This window comes from Camarhynchus parvulus, chromosome 2 (assembly GCF_901933205.1).
Source record: "Camarhynchus parvulus chromosome 2, STF_HiC, whole genome shotgun sequence".
NCBI classification, from domain to species: domain Eukaryota; kingdom Metazoa; phylum Chordata; class Aves; order Passeriformes; family Thraupidae; genus Camarhynchus; species Camarhynchus parvulus.
In genome coordinates, this window is record NC_044572.1 from 69,948,927 (window position 1) to 69,975,740 (window position 26,814).

The 26,814-nt window shown below is 39.7% G+C and overlaps 1 protein-coding gene across 1 annotated transcript in view; it reads right to left on the reverse strand.

Annotated features, from left to right (window-relative positions):
• The window catches only part of PHLPP1 (PH domain and leucine rich repeat protein phosphatase 1), a 135,665-nt gene that overhangs the window by 61,227 nt on the left and 47,624 nt on the right, over positions 1 to 26,814 (reverse strand). Inside the window, 1 exon segment of the mRNA XM_030943948.1 lies at positions 1,566 to 1,762. Within this exon segment, the coding sequence (XP_030799808.1) occupies positions 1,566 to 1,762 (197 nt within the window).

The following is a 26,814-nucleotide window of genomic DNA, read 5'->3' on the forward strand; positions in this document are numbered from 1 at the left end:
CTCAGTACAGCATTTTGGAAAGCCTTTGCAAACCAGGAAGTGCAGAGTATTTATGGGGATGAGGAAGAATATTTTTTGAGCAATATTTTAAAAAACACTTAGTTCTGTGCCAAGCACCCTCCTCCCAAGCTTTGTCAGCAGAAGCCCTCAGTACAGTTTTCTGAGCTTAGTTATCCTTTTCTTTTAAAATTTGTTGTCAACTTTCTGCTTAACACAGTCTGCGTGTTTTATATCACATAAGGCATTTCTGTGCAAAAGCTGCTTAGAAATTCCACATTAAGCAATTAAAATGGTACATAATCTTTTCCCTTTTAAAATTAAAAGAAATATATTGAGATGAAAAGAATATTTATCTCAAAGAGAAGGCTGATGGGAACCTTAATCCTGTCCTTTCCAGCAATCTACAGCCAAGAGTACAATTCACTCTCCAGAGTTCACACACTGTTGCCAAAAGAAGACAATGTTTCTACTTCAGTATCTCCCAGGAAGAGTTGGAGAATCATGTGAAGAATCATAAAAGAGGCAGGAAAAACAGCTCGTAGAAGGCAGCTCTGCTTTTCACACACCTAGTATAGAATATTAATGAATCAACTCTAGTCTGCATATATAATACTGTGAAGCTTGTTTCTCTCCAAATAACTCTTTAGAATTCAACTTACCAGTATGTAAGGTAAAGGAAGATTACTTAAACTGTAAATTCATCCTCAAGATTATGATTCTTTTCCCATTACCTCAGTTAAACAAGCCAATAATAGTTTTCTGAAACACTGCTTAGGTTAAAACAGTGACGTTGTAATCTTACTGTCTTCAGTACAGTTTCAGAGAAGAGTTAAGGTTGGAAGGGACCTCCAGAGGTCATCTGGTTCAACACACTGCTCAAACAGGTCCACTTAAAGCCAGCTGCCCAGGACCATGTCCAGATGGTTTTTACGTATCTCCAGGGGTCATGGATATGCCATCACCCATCTGGGTAACCCATGGCAGTGCTCAGTCACCATCCCAGTGGGAAAAAATATATTTCCTTGTGTTCAGTCTGGAACTCCTGAGTTTTAGATGTAATCTATCAGAAAAAAGTCCGGTTTTAGCTTTTCACAAGGAAAAATGTTTGTTGCTGTTAGCTTACAACAGACCACTACTCATACAATGCTGAATACTCAAAACCCCCACTATGTTCAGAATAAACCCGTGCCCTTACTTGTTAATTTTCAGAACTTAAGAATAACCCAGCATGGATAAAACCTGCATGAGGAGGAACAGCAGAGATCATACACAACAGACCTGCAGGTATCCTCTGGCTGTATGCTACTGCATACATAAACCACTTAACACTGCACAGAAGAAAAAGACACTGATTGTGCATCCATTGCTTTTCTTTGTAATTTTAATTCAAATATTCTAAATCATTAAATACGACCAACCATAACCAAAAGTCATTTATATACTTTGACAATCCCATTTATAGAAACAAGCTTTTAGAGGGTCAGAATCATCCTAATTGAATGCAATCTTCTCTTCATAAAGAGACACAGGTTAACCAAGCAAATAAATAAAATAAAGTATCTTACTTTTCCGCCAATTAAAGGGAGGACATGCATCTTTCCAGTCTGGCTTTCTTTTACTGATGAGACAATTAGGCATGTTCCACAAAGGATAGCTTGGCGTCTTGTCCATCTGTTGACTGGCAAATGTATTTTCCCTTTTCGAACATTGTACATTCCTGAGAGCTGAATCCGTTCGGAGCTGCCAGTGCTGTGGGGCTTTCCTGAAATAGAAACAAAAGCATCCACTTAATCACAGAAAATCTTTGCCTCTTTCACTCAAGTCATCCTGAGACTTAATCAGGAAATTTTCAAGCTACAAATTACAGCATGGCAAATGATGTACAGCTTCAAAACCATGCAAGCAGGTAATTTAATATTAGCTTCAGTACAGTCTTTTTCCATAGGTAGAAGGATATGACAGGTTGGTATGATGAGGAGCAGGTCACATTAAATAATCTGCAATAACCATAGAAGCGCCAATTAATGGTATCAGGCTTCTCTCTGGAACCTGGAAATCAAATGTTCATCCGCAACAATAAGGAACTGGCTCCTGTTGAGTTCACAAGGCGTGTGGTAACTGCAGAAGGGGTGATGTACTGCATGCTGACCCGTATCTTTGCATTTCCATGTCTCTCCTGGCTATCCTTCAGGTTGTGGTTCAAACAGCTTCAAAAGCTTCCCAAAGAACACAGGCCCTACCTCCCCCAGCCCACACTGCTCAGTCCAAACCCCACAGCAGAGGCAGCACACTCAGCCATTACGTTAGCAGGGGCAACCTAGATGAAATCCCTCAAAGACCCTGCTTTAGTCTGAGTAAAGATTCGGAAAGAGTGAGGTTACTTTGTGCATGTTACAATGAATTCATTCTTTTTAGTAATTCAGGCTATTAGCATAACTACCAATTAGACCAAATCTGTTAAATGACTTTAAATGTCTCAGATTCTACTAATCTAATCTATTAACAAGATTCTACTCTACAGAAAACATCATGAGCGATGGCAACACAAAGACAAGCATCTCTCACTCTGCTCTTCAGGATGTAAACGGGAGACACAATTTACTCATTCTAATCTGATTTATCTACACCAAGCTACCCTATCAAACCCTAAACAGTCCAGCCCAGATTTGAGTAATCCAAATACATCTAAGTATTTTGCAAACAGAGACAAGAGCTAATCATGTTCAGGTTAAACCAGTTCAAATTTATGTAAGAACACCAGTGTCAATGAACCTTGGGAGGGAGCTCCCCTGGATAAACAAACCAAAGGATATGTTAATTTCAAGTAGCTTCCCCATCACGATAAAAGACAAATCACTAATTTCCCCACACTAATGTTTACAAAATTCCTAAATACAAGGAATTAATAACTCATTAGGACTCCAGAAAAGCAAAGAGTTGATTCTAACACTAATATTTCAGAGCTGTGCCTACTGATCTCCAGCAGTGACAAGTGCTGCACACTATTACTTCAACTTGCTATTATTCCTGCTTGCATGACAGCTCATTTGTCTCAATGAGTCTGCTCTTGCTTTAAAATTGTCTACAGAAAGATAGAAGACACCTACCACATGCCCTATTCACTGCCATTCTCTCACCCCTGCCTAGCCCATGCCAATTCTTGTCCTTATCTTTAAAAGCAGCCTTTTTGAATCTTCCTGCCAATTTAATGAGCCAACACTTGGCATAGTTACCCTCAAGCCTTGCTCTGCTCTAATAAACACCAGCATTTAGGCTACCAACGTCTGCCAGTTTGGATCTGCAGGAACATCACTGTTGCTTGAAGCTGAAACACTGAAACTTTAATGCCCACAAGGTATCAGCATCAAATTCAAAAATAGGTGCTCCAAGAAAGCAGTAGTTACACTGCCAAGCAAATTCATATCCAGCCACAGAAGCTGTGGATTAACTCTTTGTCTAACAGAGGGAAATGGGACACCCGTTCTGTGCAAAGCCACAAGACTGCTGATAGAGAACACAAATGAGTAAATTAGAGCAACTCGGCCCTAACAAACACAAAAGCTGAATCAAATACTACATTTGGAATACGAAACATTTAGTTCTTAATGTAACTGAGAATTTATCTAGCTTGTGTGGAATGCCACAAAGCACTGATTAAAGAATTAACACAGACAAACAACCACATCTCTGTAATGGAGTAAAAAGTGCTTGGTAAATACTAATAGCACAACTGTATAAGGAATAGCTGTAAGGGATGTGTGCAGCTGCACCTCTAAAATTTTGTTTCATGATCACCTTCCCAGGTCTGTTTTCTGACTGTGTGCTCTCTAACTTCCCAGGAAAAGCAGAACATGCTGCTGACAGAAACACCTTAAGACTGCAAGACATAATCTCTTGGGAAGACAACCTCATTTTGCATGATGCAACTTTCACAAACATTCAGGAACAAAGGGCATAATTTGCACTTAATCTAGGCAGACCTGTGTCCTGGAAAACACCAAACCTCAGAATTTTTTTAGGAATATCATGGATAGCAAAGAGTATAAGCTCTGGCTACAGTGCTGCAGCCAAGATGCTTGGTAGGAAGCACAACAGCATTCTGGGACAATCAAGTAGTAGCATTATCCTGCCGAGTCCAGTGGTAAAAAGACTACCACACTAGGCACTCGCACTTCACAAGAGGTACTGAAAAGCTAGTCTTGGAAAAAGTTACAGGGGAAAATAAATTAAGATGCCTGAGGAATCTGCTTTCTAGGACCAGACCCTCTTGGACTAAGTACATGATTTTAGGCACAACTGGATCTGTAAATCTATTCATAGATCTCTATAAAGTAGTTCCTAAAATTTAATGCAAATTCTCAGAGTTTGTCAATCACAAGATACAATAACAATTAGTATCATTAGTAAAGGTTTACTAAAAAACCTGGAAGAGAGCTATCACTAGAAGTATTCCTGTTAGATATGAACTGTATTTTCTCTCAAACTTCATATTTGACTAGAAAATTACTGGAGCAAGAACCTTCAGTTACTCCTATAAATACAAGGGGGAAAAAAACACCAAACCCTTTAAACTCAAAGGAACCCTTCAAAGTATTTAAGGTGCTTTTTTCCCAGCAAGTACTGTCCTTTGCTAAGTGAAAGCCAGAAGGTTCTTGATGAGAACATACAGAAATAAACACTGGACCAATTTCATTAAAGCAAATGGTTTCTCTCTTCCATTTCTTGTCTACTTCACTACATAACCAACCATCTGGTTGCACCAGATGATCTTTCAAGGTTCCTTCCAACCTGGGCTCTTCCCTGATTCTGTAACTTGAAAAGCTCATGTTTAATATTGAATCACATGTTGTTGCCTGAGACGCAATCTGCTCACATATTCAGTTTTCTTCCTGCTTAAGGACTGTCATCATTGATATTTGATAAAACACTGTGATACTATTATCATGCAAGTGGAGGAAGAAAAGAGTCAAAAGCTACTGGCTTATTTTGGTTTTAAACAGAGGTTAGTCAAGGACATACCAGCTAGTTGTGGAACTAAATTCCTAGATTCATAAATCTGCCCAAGTATTTTTTGCAGGTAACTGTGAGCAAAAGCTGTTTGAAAAGTAGCAGCCTTGCCTACTAAAAAATAAGCTTGGACAGACTGAGCTTTAAAGAGCTCAGGTATTAGCTGCCAAGAGAACATAAAAGCAAGAAAAGTTTAAATGACAGTGAGCTCTGCTACGGCAGAAGTGGGATGAGGTTTGGAAAGCGTGAAGCAATCTAAGGCTGGCTTAGATTCCTCACTTCAGGGAGGAAAGCAGCAGGTGGCAGAGTCTCCTGCAAGAGGGCTCATCCCTGCCAGGCTGGGGAGTGAAGGACGAGGGAAAGGCTCAGAACTGCACCTCCCTTCTCTATGACCTGGAAAACAATCAAATCAGAAGGCAAATGACATTTTTTCTTCCAAGAGTACAGAAAGATGGGGAGCAATTTGGACTACAGCAGAATGCCTTCAGGCCATGAATCAAACACCACAAATTATGGCACAACTACAGCATCACCACCAAAAACCTGTTGGTTTTGAGGTACCCTGCCTCTAACAGTGCCAGTGGAAGCACTGTTTTCAGTAAAAGCATCAGCAGTTCTGAAATTATGTTCCTCAATCTGCATTACAGACTTCCCATTCAAGACTTAGAAGGCTGCATGAGGTTCACATACAGATGAATCTTCAGTTTTAACTAACCCTGAAGGAAGCAAACGAGTTTTCACAGGGGCCTGTGATAATATACCAAAGCCAACAGTCATGCAGATAAAATGGTAATCATGATCCTTCGCAACTTGAAACATAAATTTGAATCCTGCCAAAAACTTAAAATATAATTATTGTTTCACTGATCAGAGTGAAGGCAAATAAGCCAGAACATCTAGAAGAGTCACATACCAGAAAACGTTTTTCAAATGCTAAGCCCAACCAAAGCAGTTTGAGTATTTTAGCAAGAAACCATAAAAAGATTACTTTTCATTCCTGTCAAGTCTCCAAGACTACAGCAACTCCTAAGCACCCCCACAACAGGACTTTTGTTCTGTACAAGGCATTAGAAGAGATGCCTCAAGGAATTATGAGCAGACCACTCATTTGGCTATCTTGATATTCATGGCTGAATTCCTCTCAGTTTTAACTCCTCCCAAGTCCGGGAGGGAAACAAGGATAAAGAAAAGCAAGGAATTTGATTGAAACAGCAGGACTGTCTTCAGAATCACAGAACCTACCCTGGACTCATAGGAAGCAGAATGGGACAGGAGTAATCTTTCCATGATGTTAAAGAACTAAGATCTCACCACAAGCAGCCTAAGGAAGCTCTAGGTAGACAACACACTGACATCCTGCTTGGTGCAGAGACTCCAAACTTTATTAAATAAATACCCACAGCCACTTGCTTTGGATTCTGGAGTAAAGCTCTTTATCCCAGCGATGAAAGGCATATGGAATACATTACCATCAGAAGTTATAAAATACCAGCTCATTATGGGACATAAAAGTACTTGGGGAGAAAAAACCCCTCTCTTCAGCAATACAGCTGATTAAGTTGCAAGTACTTAGTATTCCCCCCTGTTTGAAAAGCACAGCCAATAAAGTCTGTCTCTAAAGAGCGACTTAAGACATTACCAAAATAAGAGTAGGGGAAAGTGTTGACATAAGAAACACATTCACTTCTGTGCAGCAGGTCTTATTTTTATTACTAATATTGGTTTGATGGAATGAAAACTAAAAATTCCTCGTGACCTGCATGGTGCAGGCAGCCCAGCCAGCTGGAGAGACTGCCCGCCCCCCAAGCCATCTCAGGTATTTGCCAGTGGTAAGAGAGGCTTAAGTTATTATTCAGTAGGAATAGTGTTGAAGTTTGAGACTTCTCAGAAGTGACTGAATTAACTCTGAGTGCCTAATTTAGGGATGTACTTTTCCTGCTACAGCTGAGCAGTTACAGAGATCATCCTACTCTGCACAGTGTTGGGCCCCCAACCCGAGGTCAGCATTGCATCAGCCCTACCACATCTGGTGTTCCTCGCAAGGTGTCCCCGAGCCCTTTCAGACAAAACAGGCTGCTTTCATTTCTTGCTTCTCCTTTTCACTGAGAGGCCTCAGGGACAGCTCATGGTGAGTAGTTCAGCATGGAGAGCAGAGGAATGGCACGTAGGGGCCAGAGCTGTGACACAGTGGCTGCTGCTGGAGAGGATATGTAATCAAACCCACACACGGCTTTCAGCAAGTCATTTCAGAAACAAGATATTACACACACAAATATTCTGTGAATATCAATTCTTGTACGCATTGGAGCAAAAGAACATCCAAAAACCACCATTCAGTTTTGAAGGTTTTGATCTGAATCCACTTGGGAAAGCTGGGCTATTCCCTAGCTGGTCAGGGGGAGCCAGCAGGGTGGGTGGCAGCCTCTGAGTTCACATCTGGAGCACCATCCCCACCACCCCATTGAACTGAAACCAGAACAGCTCATCCCACCCTGCCTGCGAGACTGCAAACTAAAGCTCAGCTCTGGTCCTGCCTAAATGCAAGTGCAAAGAGGTCTCAATTAGCTCAAAACACGGAAAGCCCTTGAGTGTCTTTGCCCACCTTTTGGGAAATTATGCTGCAATTGCTGTTGCTGAAAACCTTACTGCCAGATCATTCTGCAGATTTCTACTTTTGCTCAAGCCCTTTCATTAAATACAGATGTAACTACTGTCTGCAATGTTTTTGAAGCTTTTCAGTCATGTAAGGCTGCTTCCCCTTTCATTCTCGTCAAACTAAGGACAGCAGTGATGACTTCAGGCAAGCCTCAGTGCAATGAGATAAAAATAAAGCAGCAAGTGAGATTTAAAAAGAAAAAAAGAGGGTGGGCAAAGGAAGAAAGAAAAAAAAAAGGTAAAACCTCAAACTATTGTACTGCTCTCTTTTTTATTTGAAACTTACAAAGAAAACCTACATACAGCACATGCTTATTAGAAGTATTTTTTCTTGTCCCCACTGTCTTAATTCAGGAACAAAGGCACAGAATTAGCAGGTTTTATATTTAACTAAGACCAAAGATTCACCTCACAGTCTCTACTAGCAGGCTGCTTTTGCAAAGGTAACAGACCAAGAACATATATCAAAGTTTCACCTGTCAAATCATTCCAAAATTAGCAATTGAATTTTTTCCCTCAAATCTACTTAGACTCTCAAAGATTGCTGCAAGCCTTAACACAAGGCTGCAGACTGATTCTATACTGCTTGGTCAAGGAGGAACTTGGTCACCATTATACTGTTCTTAAGGGCACGTAACTATCAGCATAGTTCCATAGTTTACTCATTATACTCCTCATTTTGCGGCACTCTGTATTGTATGGGTGCTGGGGGAAACTGAAGTAGTTAAGTTTCCTTTAGGAATTAGCACCTCAAGCTCTACTACTTGAAGGCTCTACTACCTTTTCACCTGAGAAAGAAAAGCAGACTCCAAATGATGAACTTTACTGAACTGTGTTAAACTCATCCTTTTCTTTAAGGAAACATTCAATATGAGACAAAACTGGCAGAGTAGAACACAGACAACACTTTAGTCTTTGTAAAACATGTTCCTCTTACTTTACGGGAAGATTACCCTTAAAAACAAGGATTACCACTACATGATATGATACAATAAAACATAGTTAATAGTTTTATAGCCATAATCCTGCCTTACAGTTCAGAGTAAGTCCTCACTGGAGGAAAGGTTTGTATGTATTTAATAATTCAGAAAATATCCCTCTTTCCCCACTGAGACAGAGTTCAGTCTTCACTTATCATTCCCTTTATCTTGTTCTCAACAAGACTCACTAGCTTGACACAGGAGTCCTAAAACCATGGTATCAACACTTCAAAGGATATCACAGGCAAAATGCAACAAAAATTACTTCTTTGAAAAGGTTTTCTATCAAGTGCCATGTAGATCCATGGATGATGGCTGTAATACCTCTCATGTCAAAACCTAAGTATCAAAGTATATAAGCAAATATAAGCAAAAGCTTCTGAAGGCAAACCTAACAGTGATTCAGCAGAATTCATCGAAGAGTCATTGCTAACCAGCACAACTCCTACACTAGGACAACCTAATAAAGGCTACAAGCTAAAGCAGGATATGTAGCAGTGGACAGGATGCTATTTGCAATTAAAAGCATGCAAGCACAGTGGAATTCATCTGGATTACTATGTAGAGACAGCAAACACAAAGCCTTGGAATGCAACTGCTCTGATTGTAGCAAGTGAACTCAAGATCTAGCTGCTTCAATGTTATTTTGACAGATTTTGAAGTTCATTTTGTACAAGCAAACATCTATAAATACAGAGTGACCACCAACAAACTGAAAAGCCACCTGGTTCTTAAACTCTTCACCCCATCTATCCCTACAGACTACTCCTGCAGCTGAAACACGGGTCCTTCACATTCACTCTCAGACCTTTGCATCCCCATTCACTTCACTTGTCTGCAGGAAATCCAGGCAGGCAGGCAGGGATGTTTACTTTAGCAAAATAAAGGCACACTTGATGTCCAAACTTCTGCTTGGAAGCAGAAGTTTGGTTTAACTTTTGTATTAAAAATACAATGGAGATGCAGGCTGAATTCTGTCGTTTTGTTCAAATATCTCTTTTTGAAGAAAGCTTATAAAAGGGAGAGAGTCACCTAGGAAAACTCAATACCAACTCTTTTGGGAAAGAACCATATGTCACTTCTCCAAGGAGAAATAACTGAGATGTCCTGAAAATGTACCATCAAGAAAAAAATGTCATCTTCCTCCTGTGCTTTAACAAAGTCGCAAAAAGCTGCAATATTGGTCTAGAGGCTTCCAGGAAGTCTTATCTAAAACAACTTTCCCATCTTGAACTTAGGATTCATTTAAGGAAGCTACTGACTAAGTTCTTCAGTGACATAATCTACCAAGTATTTTTGGTCAAAGTAAATTTAAAACAGAGTTAGTCTTACACTGGGAAGACTTGTGCTAAATTCTGGTCAAATTCCTTACATGTATTTCTTTAAAAGAATACTTTAGCAATACATTTCAAGTGATTCCTTATTAAGAGGGCCTCAAAAAACTCCACTTTCAAGTTATACAGTTCTATGCACTGATATTAAAGAGGTGAAAACGTAATAGATGGGGTAAAAAAAAAAGACTTACAAAGTCACCAGTACTTGCCATGACTTTTATGACAGCACGTACCACTTCTGTAGGATGGGACCCAGTGAATGCTCAACTGATCTTTCCCCTTCCTTCCCAATTCAGCCCCTATAAAGCACAGCTGAACAAAGTGTTGAAAATGCACTTTTTTTCTACTAAAGTCATGCAAAAATTGAATTCTACTTGTTATACTCCAAAAGCACAATAAAGCCACAAGCACAGTAAAATCCCTGGCATCCCAAAGGATACTTATCCTGTCTAAAGCAATTGCTGTATTGGCAAAAGCTCTGAGCTAACCAACTGTTTTAGGCAAAGCTTGAGTCTTGATGGAATTGAAGAGCAAAATTACACTGAAGTTAGCAGCAGCTTTCAGGTTTGATCAGTGTTAGATGCTCAACATGAGGCATGGCAATGTAAGCTCAAAATAACCACTTGAACGCACACTCCTCTGAGAAGGAAGAATGACAGCCCCTGGCAGAAGTTCATCAGTATGCCTTAGTACCACAACAGAAATGGAGGAATCCATGCTCCTTATCAGCAACAGCTTAGCCAACCCCTCACAAGCCCTTGGAACATACCTGCCTTGCCCCAAGGAGGGAAGATTGGGTAGTCAAAACATTTTTTTAAAAAGCTACAGAGGAACACATGTGCATGGCTAGGTCAAGAACTGTTTTGCATTAACTTCTTACGTAACACAAAAGTTATCTTTCAAAGTATTCTAGACTAAAATTCCATCAACTGCAAGATGATTAAGCTACTTTGTGTATATTTAAACATATTCAAGTTTCAAGTACAGTGATTTTTCTCCTTGTTCTTTCATCAGAAGAAACGAGTCAGGCATCCTACATATCTAAAAGCATGTACTAATCTAAATCCTTGTTAAGGCAAAACATTTTAAGTGTGACACTTCCTACCACTGTACCAGTATTGTTGCACAGACCAAAATCTAAACTCAAGATTTATCGTAGGACCCAACTAATAAACAGCTTATATCAAAATAATTCTGTAGAGTATTGAAAGGCACATCTATTACTAGCACATCTCAACTATGTCTAGTTTAAAAAATCACAAATAACTGTGATATGAAACTGTACTGAAAAATATATAACTTGTTCAGTCAAGTCCCTCCAAAGTTTAGCCCTGCAAAGAAAAGGCTAGAATTCTGGATTTGGAATTGGCAACATCTACAATCAAAAGCCACAATACCTAATAAATAAAAACAGAGGAATTAGTATGTGAAGATTGAGTGACTGCTTTAAATTGCACAGAGAAATATAAAAGCCAGAAGAAACAGCGCAAGCAATTAGTCAGAGACTTATCTGTCATTTAAAATTCAGCTTCCTTAACATAAGATTTCAAGCTATTGCTAGAAGGAATTCTGGCTGACCTTATAATCCAATCTTACTCCATCGTATCAGCTACTGTGCTCACAACTTGGTAACTAAGCTCAGTTCGTACGCATTATGTCTATACCTTGGCTGCTTTTCCCATGTACTAGTCATCAATATTTATACGTGCATGTGATTTTATGTAGTATGCTCAACACGAACCTTTTGTTTTAAGGAGCTAATCAGAGCAATAATGGGTTTGGTTCTGACTTCAGTAAGTAGGCATGGAGTACATATTCAGCAGAAAGTGAGAGCTGCAACAAGCCACAAGGACACTCTCGGTTGCCTCTTTCTCCCTCTCCTACAACACCGTAGAGACCGTTCCTAACACCACCTTAACAGCCCTTCTTTTTCAGTTCTCTCTTATCAGCAAAAGCAGCTTCAAAGAACCACACAGAAGCCTGGATGATGAAAAAGGAGAGACAGGATTTGCAGATACCCTTGGAAAGCTTCACTACCTGGATTTCTGCCTGCTTATAGCCATCTACCTTGTTTCCTTGCTAAAGAACACAGACCCTTTCATTCACACTAACTTGACTGCAATCATTCAAGTGTTTTCTTTTTTCAAATTTACATGACAAAGGTTGGATAATGCCGATATACATTAAATGTGTGTTAGCAGCAAAATTCTATGCCTCAGACCGCATTCCTCAGGGGGGAAAAAACAACACAAGACAGAAGGAAAGCTGATTTTATAAAGTGCGAAGAAGGAAACAGTGGGGAGAGATATGCATCATGAAGAAACATGAAACAGAACATTTTCTCAATGCTTTTCTACCCCTGGAAACAGGCAGAGAAGATTTATCACATGCCCACAGATATCAGGTTTGACACAGTTTCTTCTCTTTCCTACCTCAGAGACTAGGAGTAACTGGATAGCATATGGGAATTGTCTAGGAGTGCACATCATACTGTTTTATTACAAAGGAGAGGAAAAAAACAGAAGACATTGGCTTTTTCCATTCCCTTTTTAAATTAAATCAACTATCACGCATCTGAGTCATCTCCAAACCCATCAGTTTTCTGTCCAAAGCACGCCATGGGTCTGTGAAAGGATAATCACAAGTACTAGCTCATAAGCCTGACTACACTCTAAAAGTTTCTTCTTTGATGCTATATATCCCTGTAAGAAAAATGTTGAAAATTCCCACACCCATAGCAAAAGCAGGAAAAAGCCTGTACAAAGGTCCAGTTTCCCAAGTACAGAGTCTGATTTGAAGCTCCTGAGGCCTCAGGAAGTTATCTAGGAGAAATCAAAACAAGTTTTGATATAAATAAATTTCAGCTTTGACAGGAAAGTGAGCATGCTAAAAACAACCTCAGTAATTTAAATTCATCAGAGCACCACTTTAACTCTGGCTCCTGATAATTTTAGAAAAGGATCCATAAATACCCACCATGAGTGCTTTGTACAACACTAGTAGGATCAACGTGAAGCTGGGGCTACTCATCCAAGTTTTCTCCTTTCAGTGAAAATTCCCAGAGGAGTCTGAAAAGCCCACCTACATATGGGAGTACCCCATCCTGAAAGTCAAGTATCAGCTTTACTGGTGTTTGAATCCAAGACCTCTCAATACCACAAGAGCAGTCCAGCTGAACAGTGTTCAGTCTAACACACAGCACAAGTAAGTCCATTTAAGTATATTGATTGTGGTCAGACCATAATAGTATTTCATTCTTCTGCCCTACAAATGAATGCTTTCTCTACCATTGGAAAAAATAATGTGGCTACACAGAGACACAATAGTTAAACTGTTTACTTTGAAAAAAGCTGAGCAAATGAAACTGTTCTACCCTCCATCCTCACCCAATGCTAGCATCTGAAAACAAAAAGACCCCAACAAAACCAAAACCATTCCTCTCCAAAGCACATCCTTTCAAAGTTCAGCACATCTTAATCTTATTAAAACCGTATTGAACACTCCACCCTGTAATCAGGGATAAAACCTAAAATATGCAAGATGTCATTTAAGCAGGCTCTCCATTTTGACCCACCCACTCTCACTGACCAATTGTCTTTAGTGCCTGGCTCCTTACAGAGGAAGGGATCACATTACATTTGTCTTTCTGAAAGCCATTTCACAGGTCACCTCCATGCAGAGAAGTGCAAATGGCCAGGCCTTTATGATCACAGACCCTAATGGCAGAAAGCCTCTCCTGTGCTATCTCTCTTGAACAGAGAGGAGGAACAAGATCAAGACCACCTCATTTGCTTCCCCTGTCCAGAGATCTACTGTGTCAGTGGAGACAGCCACACATCCACAACAAGGAATAGTAATAAAGCTCTCGTCTCTAAAACACACATGATGTTTCGCTGTCAGAAAAAACACTGGAAAGGTCTGTGAACCTCTCATTCACAAACATTTGCAGGATTAAATCTGAAAAGCATTTGGACAGATTTTGAAAAGAATCCTTCCCAAAATACTATCATTTTGATTCCTCTGCCCACTCACCCTCCTTTGAGGGAGAACTGAGACTCCTGAGGACTTTTTTTTTGACACTTTCTATTTATGTTCCAGATATCTTCATCTCCACCTCAGCAATAAAGGAAAGGAAGAAGATATATTATAGTTGCAGCACTTTAATTTATAGTATCACAGCAACAAGAATTTATTCAGTGAAATTTATTATTGGTAGCAAACAATAATTAATTTAAATTATAAACTGTTTACTTTGCACATGGGAAGCATGTTGGGTACAAAATGCCAAGCACAGCCAACCTCCAAAAGAACATTATTCGATTATACTTCAGATCTGTAGAACTCACATTTTGAAATTTTTTTAATGGTAGTTTCATATACAGTATTGCTACATTAACAGATTTAATGAGATACTCTAATTTCTAGGCATTTTAACTACTAGATGATTTCTAGACAGCTAGACAGATCACATTCAGCTACATAAGGACAATGAGACTAAACTGAAACACCATAAAATTATTCAATGTAGCATTTTTAATGAAAAATAATCACATCACGGAATCACAGAATAAGCTGAGTTGGAAGGGACCCATCATGATCCTCGAGTGCAGCTCCTGGCCCTGTACAGGACCATCCCCAGAATCATACCATGTGCCTGAGAGCATTGTCCAAATACTTGAACTCCGCCAGGCTTGGGGCTCTGATCACCTCCCTGGTGTGCCTGTTCCAGTGCCCCAGCCCTCAGGGGAAGAACCTTTTCCCAATATCCAACTCTGCTTGAGAGAAGGCTTTCCCTGGCTGGAACACTATCACCAGCAGAAGCCACTTCCCCAAAACTTGAGGAATCAGCTGCTTGGCAACATAAGAAAAAGGCAACCAGTCATCAGGATCTGCTTTCAGCTTCAAGGAACATTTGCATCTCTATTTTGGTTTTGCTATCAAACGTAGCTGAGGAAAAGAAGGCTTGAGAACAGTCTTACACCATGGGAACATCTGCAAAGGTGTAATGGGAAGTAGGAAGGAGAGGGAGAATTGCCCCTCCAACACAGGAAACGTTTCCCCTCATTGCCCCAGTTTGTCTTGCTCAACATTCTACTCTGAGTTTTTGTAGTGGCCTCCTGCTGATTTTTGAAGCAAATAAGCCAGTGACCCAGAATGTAATTAAGGGAAAGGAACCGTGTAGTTTACCTCATCCAATTTGCATTTTGCATACTAGCTCATAGCATGAAAAGCTGTTTAGACATACTTTCTCTCACTGCTCTACTGAACTATTTGCTATTAGAATTGTCAATATAATGTGAGAACTCACTAGGTGAGTTTAAAAACACTTTGATTCGCATTTACTTTAATCGTCTTTTTCCTACAAAAGCATACAGTTGTTTAGACTGCTCACAAGCAGAGAGGCTTTCAGCAAGCATAGCAACTGTACTCAAACATTTATACAACTTGGCATTTGAGCAATTCTTGGCCAGTTTTACCCTATAAGCCACTTTCTTTCCATCTCCTTGAAATGCTTTTGATAATCCTTTGCCTAGGGTTTTGCTACTTCCAGGGCAGAACTCACCACTGTCTCCACAAGCTGGCTTAAGTAGTGGTTCATGTGCTCCTCCCCAGCAATGACAGCCCAAAGTCCTGGTAGGAAGGCTTATCCCATAAACCAAGACCACAGTTACTTAACATGGCAGAGATCACCTCCCTGAAGCTACCTTAAATTCATGGTGAAAATTATACAAAGCACATTGCTAGACCAACCTGGAACCAAGAGTGCCCTATCAGCCACTGAGGCCTGACAAATTCCTACATTTGAAATAAACTATGGAAAGCTTGTCCTAATAAACTGTAGGGAAAAGGCCCTCAAATCTGTAGGACAGCACTAAGGAATATTCTAGCATTCAGTAATATACACAGCAAGCCAACAATAACTTGCTACAGAAACAAAACTGGCCACTATTCCCCAAAAAATAGGAGAATTTGAATTTGAACTTGGAGATTTGGAGATTTCAGCTCCAAGGATGCAATGATTTAGCAGCTGTCACAGGGGTCTTGTCTTACTGAATCATGAAGTACAGTCTGAAGACTTCATGTAGTTTCAAAATCCTTTTAGTATCTTTGGAAAATAAACTCATCAATTCACCAGAACCTAATCACTACAGGAAACAACTTTTTAACAACTTAGCTTTTTAACTGAGAAACTTTTTTCTTCAAAGTCTAATCTGAAAGAGATATTGGCGTTAACAGTTTAACTTGAAATAGTCAAATCTATAAAACTTAGTAATTTTAAACTGAGAGCATAGATCATCTCTGAAGAAGACTGTACTGCTGTACTGGATTTTTTTGTTTGGCTTTTTTTTTTTTTTTTTGTACTGGAAGCAGTTAATTCATAATGAACATGAAGATGATCCCTTCTAAGACATTTAAATCTAATGCAAAAAAGATATTCTGAATCCACACATGGTATTAAGTTTTCACCACATAGAATCCAATTCATGGAAAGAAAATTCTCATGTTCCCTCAGTAAAGTTTGCTTGTGGACATTGTGGAGATCTGAGAGCACTGTGCTAGGCCTCAGGATATGGGATTGAAACCCAAACTTCTATCCCTTACTTTTCTCAACTTGTAAATTTTATGCATTTTTACCATTTTGGGGAGGGGAAAAAAGAGGAAAAGAAAACAAAACACAAGCACAAAATTGCTTCTAAATCTTTCTATGCAAGCTGCAAGCAGAGCAGCTATGTTCATCCAACAGTCATTAGGGGGGAAGAAATTTATTTCGGAACAAAGTAAATACAATTTAATACTTGAAGTTAGACTCCAAAATCTACTTGCAAACCTCACAGTCCTAACTAGGTACTGTCACAATGATAACCTTGGTACAATAGCTCAGGACTACATTTATATTTCTTGGAAATAGTTCCAACAGTGAGTTTTCCTGTGACTAAATATAATCTCCCCAGAGATGCATCAGACATGCTCGTAACTCTTCTGCAAAGGAAACCTGCTGAAAGGTAAAAACATGACAGCAGCAGTTTCAGAGAGGGATTTGGCCAATAAGATGCCAGCAATGAAAAAAGTGCATTCAAGAAATCCGTCCTTTCAAAGCACAGGACTCTTTATCAAGTCACCTTCAGCCTTATCTACCCAAATAAAAAGATTCTGGTTGAATAAGGCCATTATTTGGTCTATTCTGCTAAATTTCTCCTTAAGCTAAAGGACACCAATGCTCCAAGGCAATGCTAAATTTATTATTTCCTGGAAACAAAAGAGAAACAGAACACATTTAGGACACATTCTCTGAGGTATGTTACTGAAAGATTAAAGACACTATCAAGCACAAGACTTATCCAGCACGGCATAGATAGCTTCTTCCTGCAGATGTACCTTTGACAAAAACAAAGAACATACCAGGCTGGAAAACAGGGAATGCTGCAAGTTCAAGGCTGCTCCATGCTTTTCACCTAACCAGAACATCTGTCTGTGGTATATTGTCTTGTTGAAAGGTTTAAAAATCCTACCCAGCTTCTACAGGAGAAGCATAAAGCCACAATACCACTAATTCATAAAAGACAACTCCAATTTATTAAAATTACATAGCTACAACCAACTCATATACTTATATAAGTTGAGTTGCTGTCTCCTCTCCTTGAGAGTTAGCCAGCACTTCAGGGTAGCAGACCAGAAGTAACATTTTCAAGAGGGCAAGCCAACAGCATTTACACTCATCTGTAGAAAAAGGTACATTCAGTCTTCATCATCAGAGATTTAATCTTCTGGTACTGTTCCTCAAGTACAGCACATAACACACAAATACAGAGTCAAAAAGGTTAAAAAAACCCATGAATCTACCAAACACAAAAATACTCTGTGACCAGATCCCTTGACTTGGAAGTAAGGCAGATTTGTCTAGATTCTGTAAAAATCCAAATACATTGAAACTTAGGGGTTTTCTTTGTTATAAATACCTTAGTTTAGGAGTAAATTACAAAATACTTGTATTTGTAAGCAAGTACAAGGTGAAAGCAAAAGGTGAAAACCTTCTGTGGGCAGCCACTAGCAATTTTAGCTATCCCTCAACAGACATCCTACATCACTATGCATCCCTAGTCCCACTCTTATCTCTATGCACAGATAATGATCCAAATAACATTTTGCAGTCTGCTATTATAATGCAGTTCGGCTGATTTTTTTCTCTGTCTTTTTATTAATGCATTACCCCAAGACTTGTCATCCCACTGCTCTGAAACAAAAATAGTACACTTCTGAAGAGAACCGAGCCACTTGTTCTTATAAAAAGATTCTCATGCCAGTACAAAGGTTGTTGTTTCTAACCGAGTTACTCAAGCATCCTGCAATAAGCCATTCAGAAGTTCATCGTTACTTGTCCAAACAGATTAGTCATATTAGTGCTGAAGCAATGGCATTATGTAAAACTCTGATCTGCTTCATTAGCTCCAAACCATATTTACAAAATGCAGCATGCTACTTCAGCATGTCTGCAGCAATCAGCAGTTAAAACACTTTATTTTACCATCACCCATGATATATGAGCACATGGGTAGCCAAAGCATAGCCCACGGGTGCTGGGCTCTCACAACTGCCTGCTCACTTAGAGCACAAAAGGTAGAGCCCATGGAGAGCAGGAGGTGCAGCTCTCATCACTTCATCTCAGTTGTAGTGGGTTTGTGCAGAGGGGTAGCCCACAGACAAAGGCAGCGACAATGTGCTGCTCCATTTTCAAGACCTTGTGCACATTTATATCTGCTGATGAAACTGAGCCATTTTCCAATGGACAGAATTTAGATATTTATTCAACTTGACAGAATCAAGCTATTTAACAATGGGAGGAGAGCAGAGATGAAATAATGGGACTAGGATGTTATGAAGTGGAGCAGAGGTAGAATAAATGCTGACATACCCCATTGTAAGTCCCTAGCTGACATTATCGAGTTGGCTTTGGAAACTAGGACAAGTGATCTGAATCATGACAAAAAGGCTTTCAAATATACACTGTCTGCTCTTTGTTTGGATTTGAAGAAAGCAAGCAGCTTCTCTGAACTGGTGGGTACATCCTCAGAGCGCTCCTCTTGAGAGTCATTTTCAATTTACCTATTTAAGATGGAAAGTTTTCCACAGAAAACAATCAAGCAAGTTAGCCTTTGGATTTGTTTGCTGTGAGCAACCACACAGGTTATGGGTGTGCAGTGAGCAAGGCGCAATACACAGGCCAGACAGAAATTACTGGGGAAAAAATTTGCATTATTGTTTATAGGGTGATAAACCTGGTTCCCATAGCTCACTACTTGGCGAGGAGCAGTAGTGGGGGGAAGATGTATCTTTCCCAATAAGTAGCTGGAAAACTTTGTGGTTCTTTCACTACCTGATACTGTAAAGAGAAAAATACATTCCTTCAACTGGTCAAGAAAATTCATGGCTCTGGGCCAGACAGCACTGACAAACTTGATCACATCACTACCCTCCCCTTGCCCATTTATGAAGCAAACTGTATTTTCAAGGTTACTGGAACTTCTGACTCTTGATATCGGCACAAGCCACGTGACAGCAGCAGAGCTTCGATGTCTGCCCCTGCTGCTCTGCATGCCCCACACACCAGCTCAACTCAGTCACTTCCACCATGAGATTCCTAAAGACTACCAGAGCCCCAAACCTGTTCCAAGCCTACCCTACCTGCCTATAGGCCCTCTTAAACAAGATTTATTACTTTCTCACATATAAATTTGTGCATATTTAAGTTCAAAGATGGGGTTAACAGATCCACACAAGTTACCACACAAGCAGGAATATGTACTGCTTAACTCAAACTCTCAAGTCTACTGCATCAGCTGCACAGGAATTATCCCTACCAAGTTCCTCCATCAAGACCATGATGCTTTTTTGGTAGATGTAGAAACAGACAAGAGTCTACACTGAGACATACTTTCCTCAAAGAATCCTTGATGGCAAAGGAGGAGTTAGTTCCACTCTTCTCCAGTGCTCAAGAAAGTAGTTCTTTGCACTTCAGTTTCTATTGAAGAAAGGAAATGTCAAGAGAAAAGGCTAGTAAATAGATAATGGTAAATAGCACTTTTGAAGAAAATAATGCTCTGCTAGAGGTGCCCATCCCTTGAAGCAACAAGTGCTGTTCCCACCATCATCTGTATACTCAAGAGTGTTAGAGGCACCTAAATGTGCAAGTCACTGGTCCTCAAAAAAACTGGAAAAAGCAATCTCCCTAAAATTCTATGACTCCATTTCACATCCCTGAGTTTCTTTCCCTTTCTTTCAAAAAGGACCAAATCCATAAAAGGCAAGCCATGCAGTTTCAAGAACTCCCTACCTGTGATATTAAAACCAGAAATGAGACTCTGTATTTGGTGCTTTTTCTTTTCATTAGGCTTAAGAATCTGGGGAGAGAAGAGGTAGCATCAGATTTTGCTGGACAGTGATTCAGTACTACAGGGGTGAGTACTATTTAACTTCACAACTTGCATAAATTTTCCATCCTTCCATTAAAGTGTAAGATTCCCCAGTTTAAGTACTCCCATGTACAAACCCCAATTAATCCAGCAGCTTCACCCAGATTGCTGTACATAGCAAGAACAAACAAACTCAAAAATCCCCACTCCAAAACCAAACAAAACCCCAGAACACTCCTCACCTTTTAAAAAATCATTTCTGAAAGGGATAGACATACACCAGACAGGCATCTTGAAAACCAATTCTCTGACCAGATTGGCTATTTCTTGATCAGTCTTTTTGGTATGTTCTGTTCTCACAGCCACATGAAACTATTTTCCACATGCCACAGTACACATCCTAGCACCTGAAATACTAATGCTAATGCTATGCCAAGTCATATGATAGCAAGGGGGAAAAAAAGTAGCATTACACCAAAACTAATAGCGTCATAGACCCCCTCCTCACTATGGTCTCCCACTGGTTCCTTTTTCTTCCATCTTCCCACCACTAACATGGTCAGTCACCTCTGTGTAAAGCACTCGAGGGCTGTCAGGGTTTTAAGATGCTCAAGGCCAATCTAATCTAACAATATTGCTTCCGATTTGCAAGAAGTGGTTTTTGCTTCTTCCCCACCTGCTGTAGAGTGCAAATTTTGCCATCCAAGATTATCCTGCAGAGATCACCAGGAGGGCACAAAGCTCCTTCTGAGGAGCAAAGGAGCCAGCACGCCTCCAGCATGCACAGTGGGGGATGCACACCACGATGAGAAGTGGCACTCAGAGATAAAAAGTAGTGACACCCACCTGGTGTCAGCTATCAGAAAACCACATACATGGAAGACCTCTCTGCTCTACATGGTATGCTACTGTGTTACCCTAGTCTTCAAGTGCAGGAGAAGTCACCTGTTCCAACATAAAGTTCTCTATGAGACTGATTTATCTTCATCTCTTCCAAAGCCTACAGGAAAAGACTGAATCGCACAAAGCTAGAAAGCTTAAAGTGAGTTTGTCCATGTTCATTTCTCAACCAGAAAACAGCTCCTAAGTCTTACTTGCGCATGTACTTTTCTTGCTCTAGAAATGCCAGTGGCAAACAGAAGCATTAAACAAAACAGCTCCATGCTCAGATGAAAGATATCTTTACTTCAAACAGAGATGAGATTCCACAGCACATGTTGTGGTTTTCAGGAACAGAAAGCAAATCTGTCACTTAGAGACAGATAAGCCCGTCTTCTGAAGGGCCTTGATGCTGACAAACTTCTGCAGCTAAAAATCCAGTTCAGATAAAGTTTCTTTTCCTGAGCTAAGTTACCTTAAAGTTTAGGATGAAGTATGCTTGCAACAGAACTTCAAAGCAGCTGTATACAAAATAGAAATAAATCACATTTCCTAAGCAAAAAATAGCCTATGTGTAATGCTTGGTTTTTGATGAAAAGGGGAGATGGCCCATCTCATCCACAAGTTTATGGATTATGCAAGAGCGGAGTCTTAAAGTTTAGAGCACACTATTTTATTAAGAATTAGATAAAGCTATTTTTGTTCCAACATAAAACTAAACTTACTCAGTAAGGCACAAGAAAAGGGAACCACCTGCAAGTTTGAAGTGTTCCAAATAAAAATCTTTGTCTATAGTTTCCTGGAGACAACATTCTTCTGTAACATACATAAACCATCATTTTGTCCCCAAATCCCTGTGCATTCTTAAACCAGAAAAAGAGTAATGAGTCACAGCCATAACTTAAAACAAGATTCCTAAAACTACATTGGCAACTTCAAAGTGGTAGATCAACTTCACCACCTTAAAAGGAAAAAAAAACCCAAAAGCTGAAGGCTGCTGATGTTCAGTATTTTCAGAGCCACCTCAGATGTGGCATCAGCAAACACTGCCCACACAGAAATAGCTGATCCTCTCTGCAGCAGAGGAAGCAGAACTCTCAGCTGAGCAGAAATGACAATATTGCTCTTCAAATATCTCACTTGAGTTAACACCTATTGCAGCCAGAGACTACACAAATTCAAGTACATACAATCCCTATTTATGTCTCAGCTGAATGAGAAATAGGCTACTCTGAAGCAAATGCAACTAAAATTTTGTTGGTTTGAGTTGCTCCTGTCCATTTACCTTTCCTTTGAAATTCTTCCTCAGAAACTTGGGTGTTTCACATCAACTTCAGCTTAACTTCAATATTGATCTTCATGACAAAAAAGATTATTCCTACAGACTGAAAAGACTTAGGTCCTGTTTTTAAACTACATGAAATCCACTCCAGTCCTGTAACTTGTCATTCCCTTTTTTACAGCTTAAATCCAGCAGTGAAACTCCACAATCTGACGACAGCTGGAGGATGCTTAATCTCTTCGATTTCTCAGGCTTTGTTACTAAAGTAACAAAGGACATTAAAACTCACACCCACACCATACAAGGGGTACAGGACAACAGGATCAACTTAGCAGGGAGGGAAAAAAGCCACAAGTGCTTCTCAGCTGCAATTCACTATGCTGTCTAAAACTGAAGTGGGGATTAAAACACAAGTCTGCACTCCTACTCTCTCAGCTTTCCTAGCAAAGACCTGCCATGTGACAGATTATAGATGTCTTTCTTCACTCAACTTCCACAGCTATTAGTGAGGAACGCAGACAGGAGTAACCCTACAGAAGCCACATGAACATACCCAGCATCAGCGGCATGACATGGAGGCAAAGAGCAGAAACAACAGTACCAGTCATAAGGTGAGAAAGTTATGTATGCTTTGTGAACAACTGTCAAGGCACCACAAGATTTAACAAGGGTTAGCCTTGTTACACAGGAGGAAGAAAAAAAACAAAAACAAGAGAAACACAAAAAAAATTTTGAATTTTTTCATCAGTAGTTTCTCAACAGTATAAAGAGAACAGCAAGGCTACATTCTTTAAAGGAAAAACTTTATTCTGTCTTGTCAAAACCTAATTCTGTCTTGTCAGTTAAACTGAAAGGTAACAGAAAATACAGTAAAACTGACTATAGGATAATTATTTGGCATAATAAATTAAAATGCTAAATAACCTTTTAAAATTAAATTTAAAAATTAAACAATTTATTAAATAAAAATTAGACTTTTATTACTCCATTTACAAAACAATAAAAATATCTGGTCAACAGCTAGTGTTTAACAGTTACCCATCCTTTGACACTTAAAGCAACCAAACATTTTCAGCCTCTCAAAAAAAATAAAAATTGACTGCTTTTTGTACTCTGTTCACTGAGTTTGCCCATTTAATTTCTAAGAACTGTCAACTTTCCCAAGTCTCACTTTTTCTAATTAAAATTGCAATAGATCATGTATGCTTAGGATTATTTCAGCATTTCTCCACATCCATACAAGAACCTGCAGCATAAATCACAATTCCATCTACCTTGAACTGAAAGTCATTTTCACTGTGGGGGAGGAAGGATTAAAAACCCCTTGTCTGACAATGACTTATCCATGTAGCAGCCTGATAATTTTTTTTTTTTTTTTACAGTACAGTCAACCTAATTCATCTTTTAAGGTAAGGGGAGAAGTTACTTTACAACTGACATGCTCATAACACTTTTGAAGACAACTTTTGAAGCCATCTATTAATACTTTGAGTAGTTTCACATTAAAGCAATATACAGGGAAGCCACTCTTAAAACTTCTAGCACAGATAAGCATTTGGTGTGTTCAACATCAGCCAGAGCTGACAGAACAGCAAATATGCTAGTTACTCAGAACACACTTTTCACATTGTAGGAGGAAACAGAGTATGTTTATGATGCTGCTGCATTAGGCAGTCTAGATCACTCTGCTGCTGCTATGGGGCTGTTTTGTCAGCAATGACGAAGCACTGAATATTATCTTTTAATAGTATTTCAACAGCAAAGCATGTAAGCCAGGTCTCAGTAGTGTAGCATCAACAGCGTCAACATGAGTTTTGCAAATTGCTGCAGCCACTTGTCTTTATGTCCAGGCAAGCAGAGTCATGTGGGCTCTGCAGAGAGGTGACTTATTTCTGGCTCTGTCTCTTCCATACAAGCAGTTCAAATTGTTTCACCACAAGGTTGCTATCTCCCCAGCTCACTTCTGCAACAATCTCCCCCTCCCTCTCTCTCAACCCAAAGGATTGCTCCCTGAGTTGCTTCCCTTTGCTGACTGAAATCTCCATTAAATGCCCAGCCACCAGCTGCACACTGTTCCTCAACAATCTAACTTTAGCAATAGTGAAACAGAACAAACACTGTCCCTCACCAAAATAATATAAAAAATATCTGTCAACTGACTCCATATACAGCCACCTCACATACTGCCTCGGCACTCAGAATACAGAAGTGCACATTCCCTTAAGGCTCTTCCTCAGACCATGGTTTCTTAACACCATGTCACCAGTTCAGCAGCAGGACCATTCCAAAGGTATTCTCATCCCTCCTACCCCCACTTATGCAGTTAATTTCCAGTGTTTCTTTCCCTTACCACCCACAGCCATGACAGTGCACTTGTTTGTGGGAACACACTGTTTGTCAGGCCATGAAATTACCCTGCTGCAAAACAGCTTTTAGTTTTTCTAAGCTACTGTTGCTCATTGAATCCTCTCAGAATCCAATACCTTGCCTATCTTCTTCTTTTAACTTCCACAGCTGCTAAGTGCAAGTGATTTCCCTCACATGTTAAAATTTAGAGAGATAACAATAGTTCAGGCAGCAAGCTCATGAACCAAATACTTTTGATCTAAACTCCCAAACTAACCATAAACACTACACAAAATTTCATTCCATCCCTCCCACTATATAAAATTACACCACTTCAATCAGTCTTCAGAAGTGATGGCAATGTGTGGTTTTCAGTGGAAACGCAGAAGACAAAGGAGAACTTTCCACTAACTGGACATGTAGCAGGAAAACACTCAGGCAAGAAGTTCTAGAGCTACATGTGATTAGTCATGTGTTCATTTGCATGTCAACATCCAAATCAGAGACCAACAGCTGAAGTAATCTTTAAGATCTGTGAACAAACTCAGAAAAGGTAAAGAGTAACAACCAGTTGAATGTAACATACCCAAACCATGTGGGCTAAATCTGAACCTTTCCCATGCTAAAAAACCACTTAGGGCATGTACAAAGTGCATACTGGTCTCCAAACTACAGCTAGGGAAACCCCCAAGCACTTCCACAAAACCAGTTTAGATTACAAAAGAGGAGCAAAAACCTACTTCAGGATAACGTTTCAAAAAGGAAGAAACTGACCACAAGTCTTCATTATCTTTTAAGCTGTATTTATTTGGGAAAACTTGTTCAACAAGTTGCTTGCCTGTGAAACAAGGCATCACCAAATGTTGCAGCACTAAAGCTAGCACATTGCAGACCTTGATGTCAGCGCAGCTCTCTTATTCCTTGGCAACAAAATTCTCTGTATTATTCCTTTCAAACAAGCCTCCCAGCTGATACATCGAAGCAGAACATGCTGATTTAAATATGTGTCAAACCTTTCTCTAAAGTATAAAGGCTCCTGAGCTGAGAGGTCACTGTGATGAAATGTACAGCAATGCAGAAAGTTACATTACATGAATGTGCTAAAAGGGGCTCATGTCCTGCTTTTTGAATGCTCTACAGGCTCCCTGCCCATAGATTTAGTGCCTTGGAAATGCTATGCCAGAAAAGTGGGCTATTGTATTAACTAACCAGCAGGAAAAACAGCAACAGCCAGGAATGTCACTGAAAAGCAAGGTCATGGAAACTCAGTGCTACAGTCTAGCATCTCCATCAGATAGTCTGACACTTCTCACAGAAGTCTGACACCATTTGACTCTTTCAAGTAAATATCAGATACTTCAACTTCAGTTTTTACTGGATTAATAAATGCATAGACTAACAGAGTGAGTTGCTATAGTTCACATAAGAATGATATAAACTAAGGCAAACGTCTCACATGGCTATTCCTGCCCAGGCAACATGTCCTGGTGTGATTATTTTTGTGCTGCTGCAAACAGACACATTCCATTCCACCTGTAAGGTCAGCAGCAGCACCTCTGCGCTCCCTCATCCATTTGTTTTTCATAAATTTGCTCCAGGTTGGCTTTTGTTTTAAATAACTTGCAAAGAGTTTTAAGCATTTCAGAAGCAAGGAAAAAAAGCAGCAGTTGGGTGTGTAGCAGCTCCCAAAACAATAGATATCTTGCAAGCTAAACAGTCTGCAATTCTGTTTAGCTAATTAACATTGCTTTTGGCCCCAGGTGCAAGAGAAGAAAAAGGAACAATGACAAGTTTGCTAGTGTTTTCAGTTTTCACATTCTGGATATTTATTATGCTAGGTGTCTGTGACATTGTGCAATCCTCTCACAAGGGAAAAAGACTAAGAGCAGAAAGAAATATTAAATTTCTTCTTTCTCCTGTAA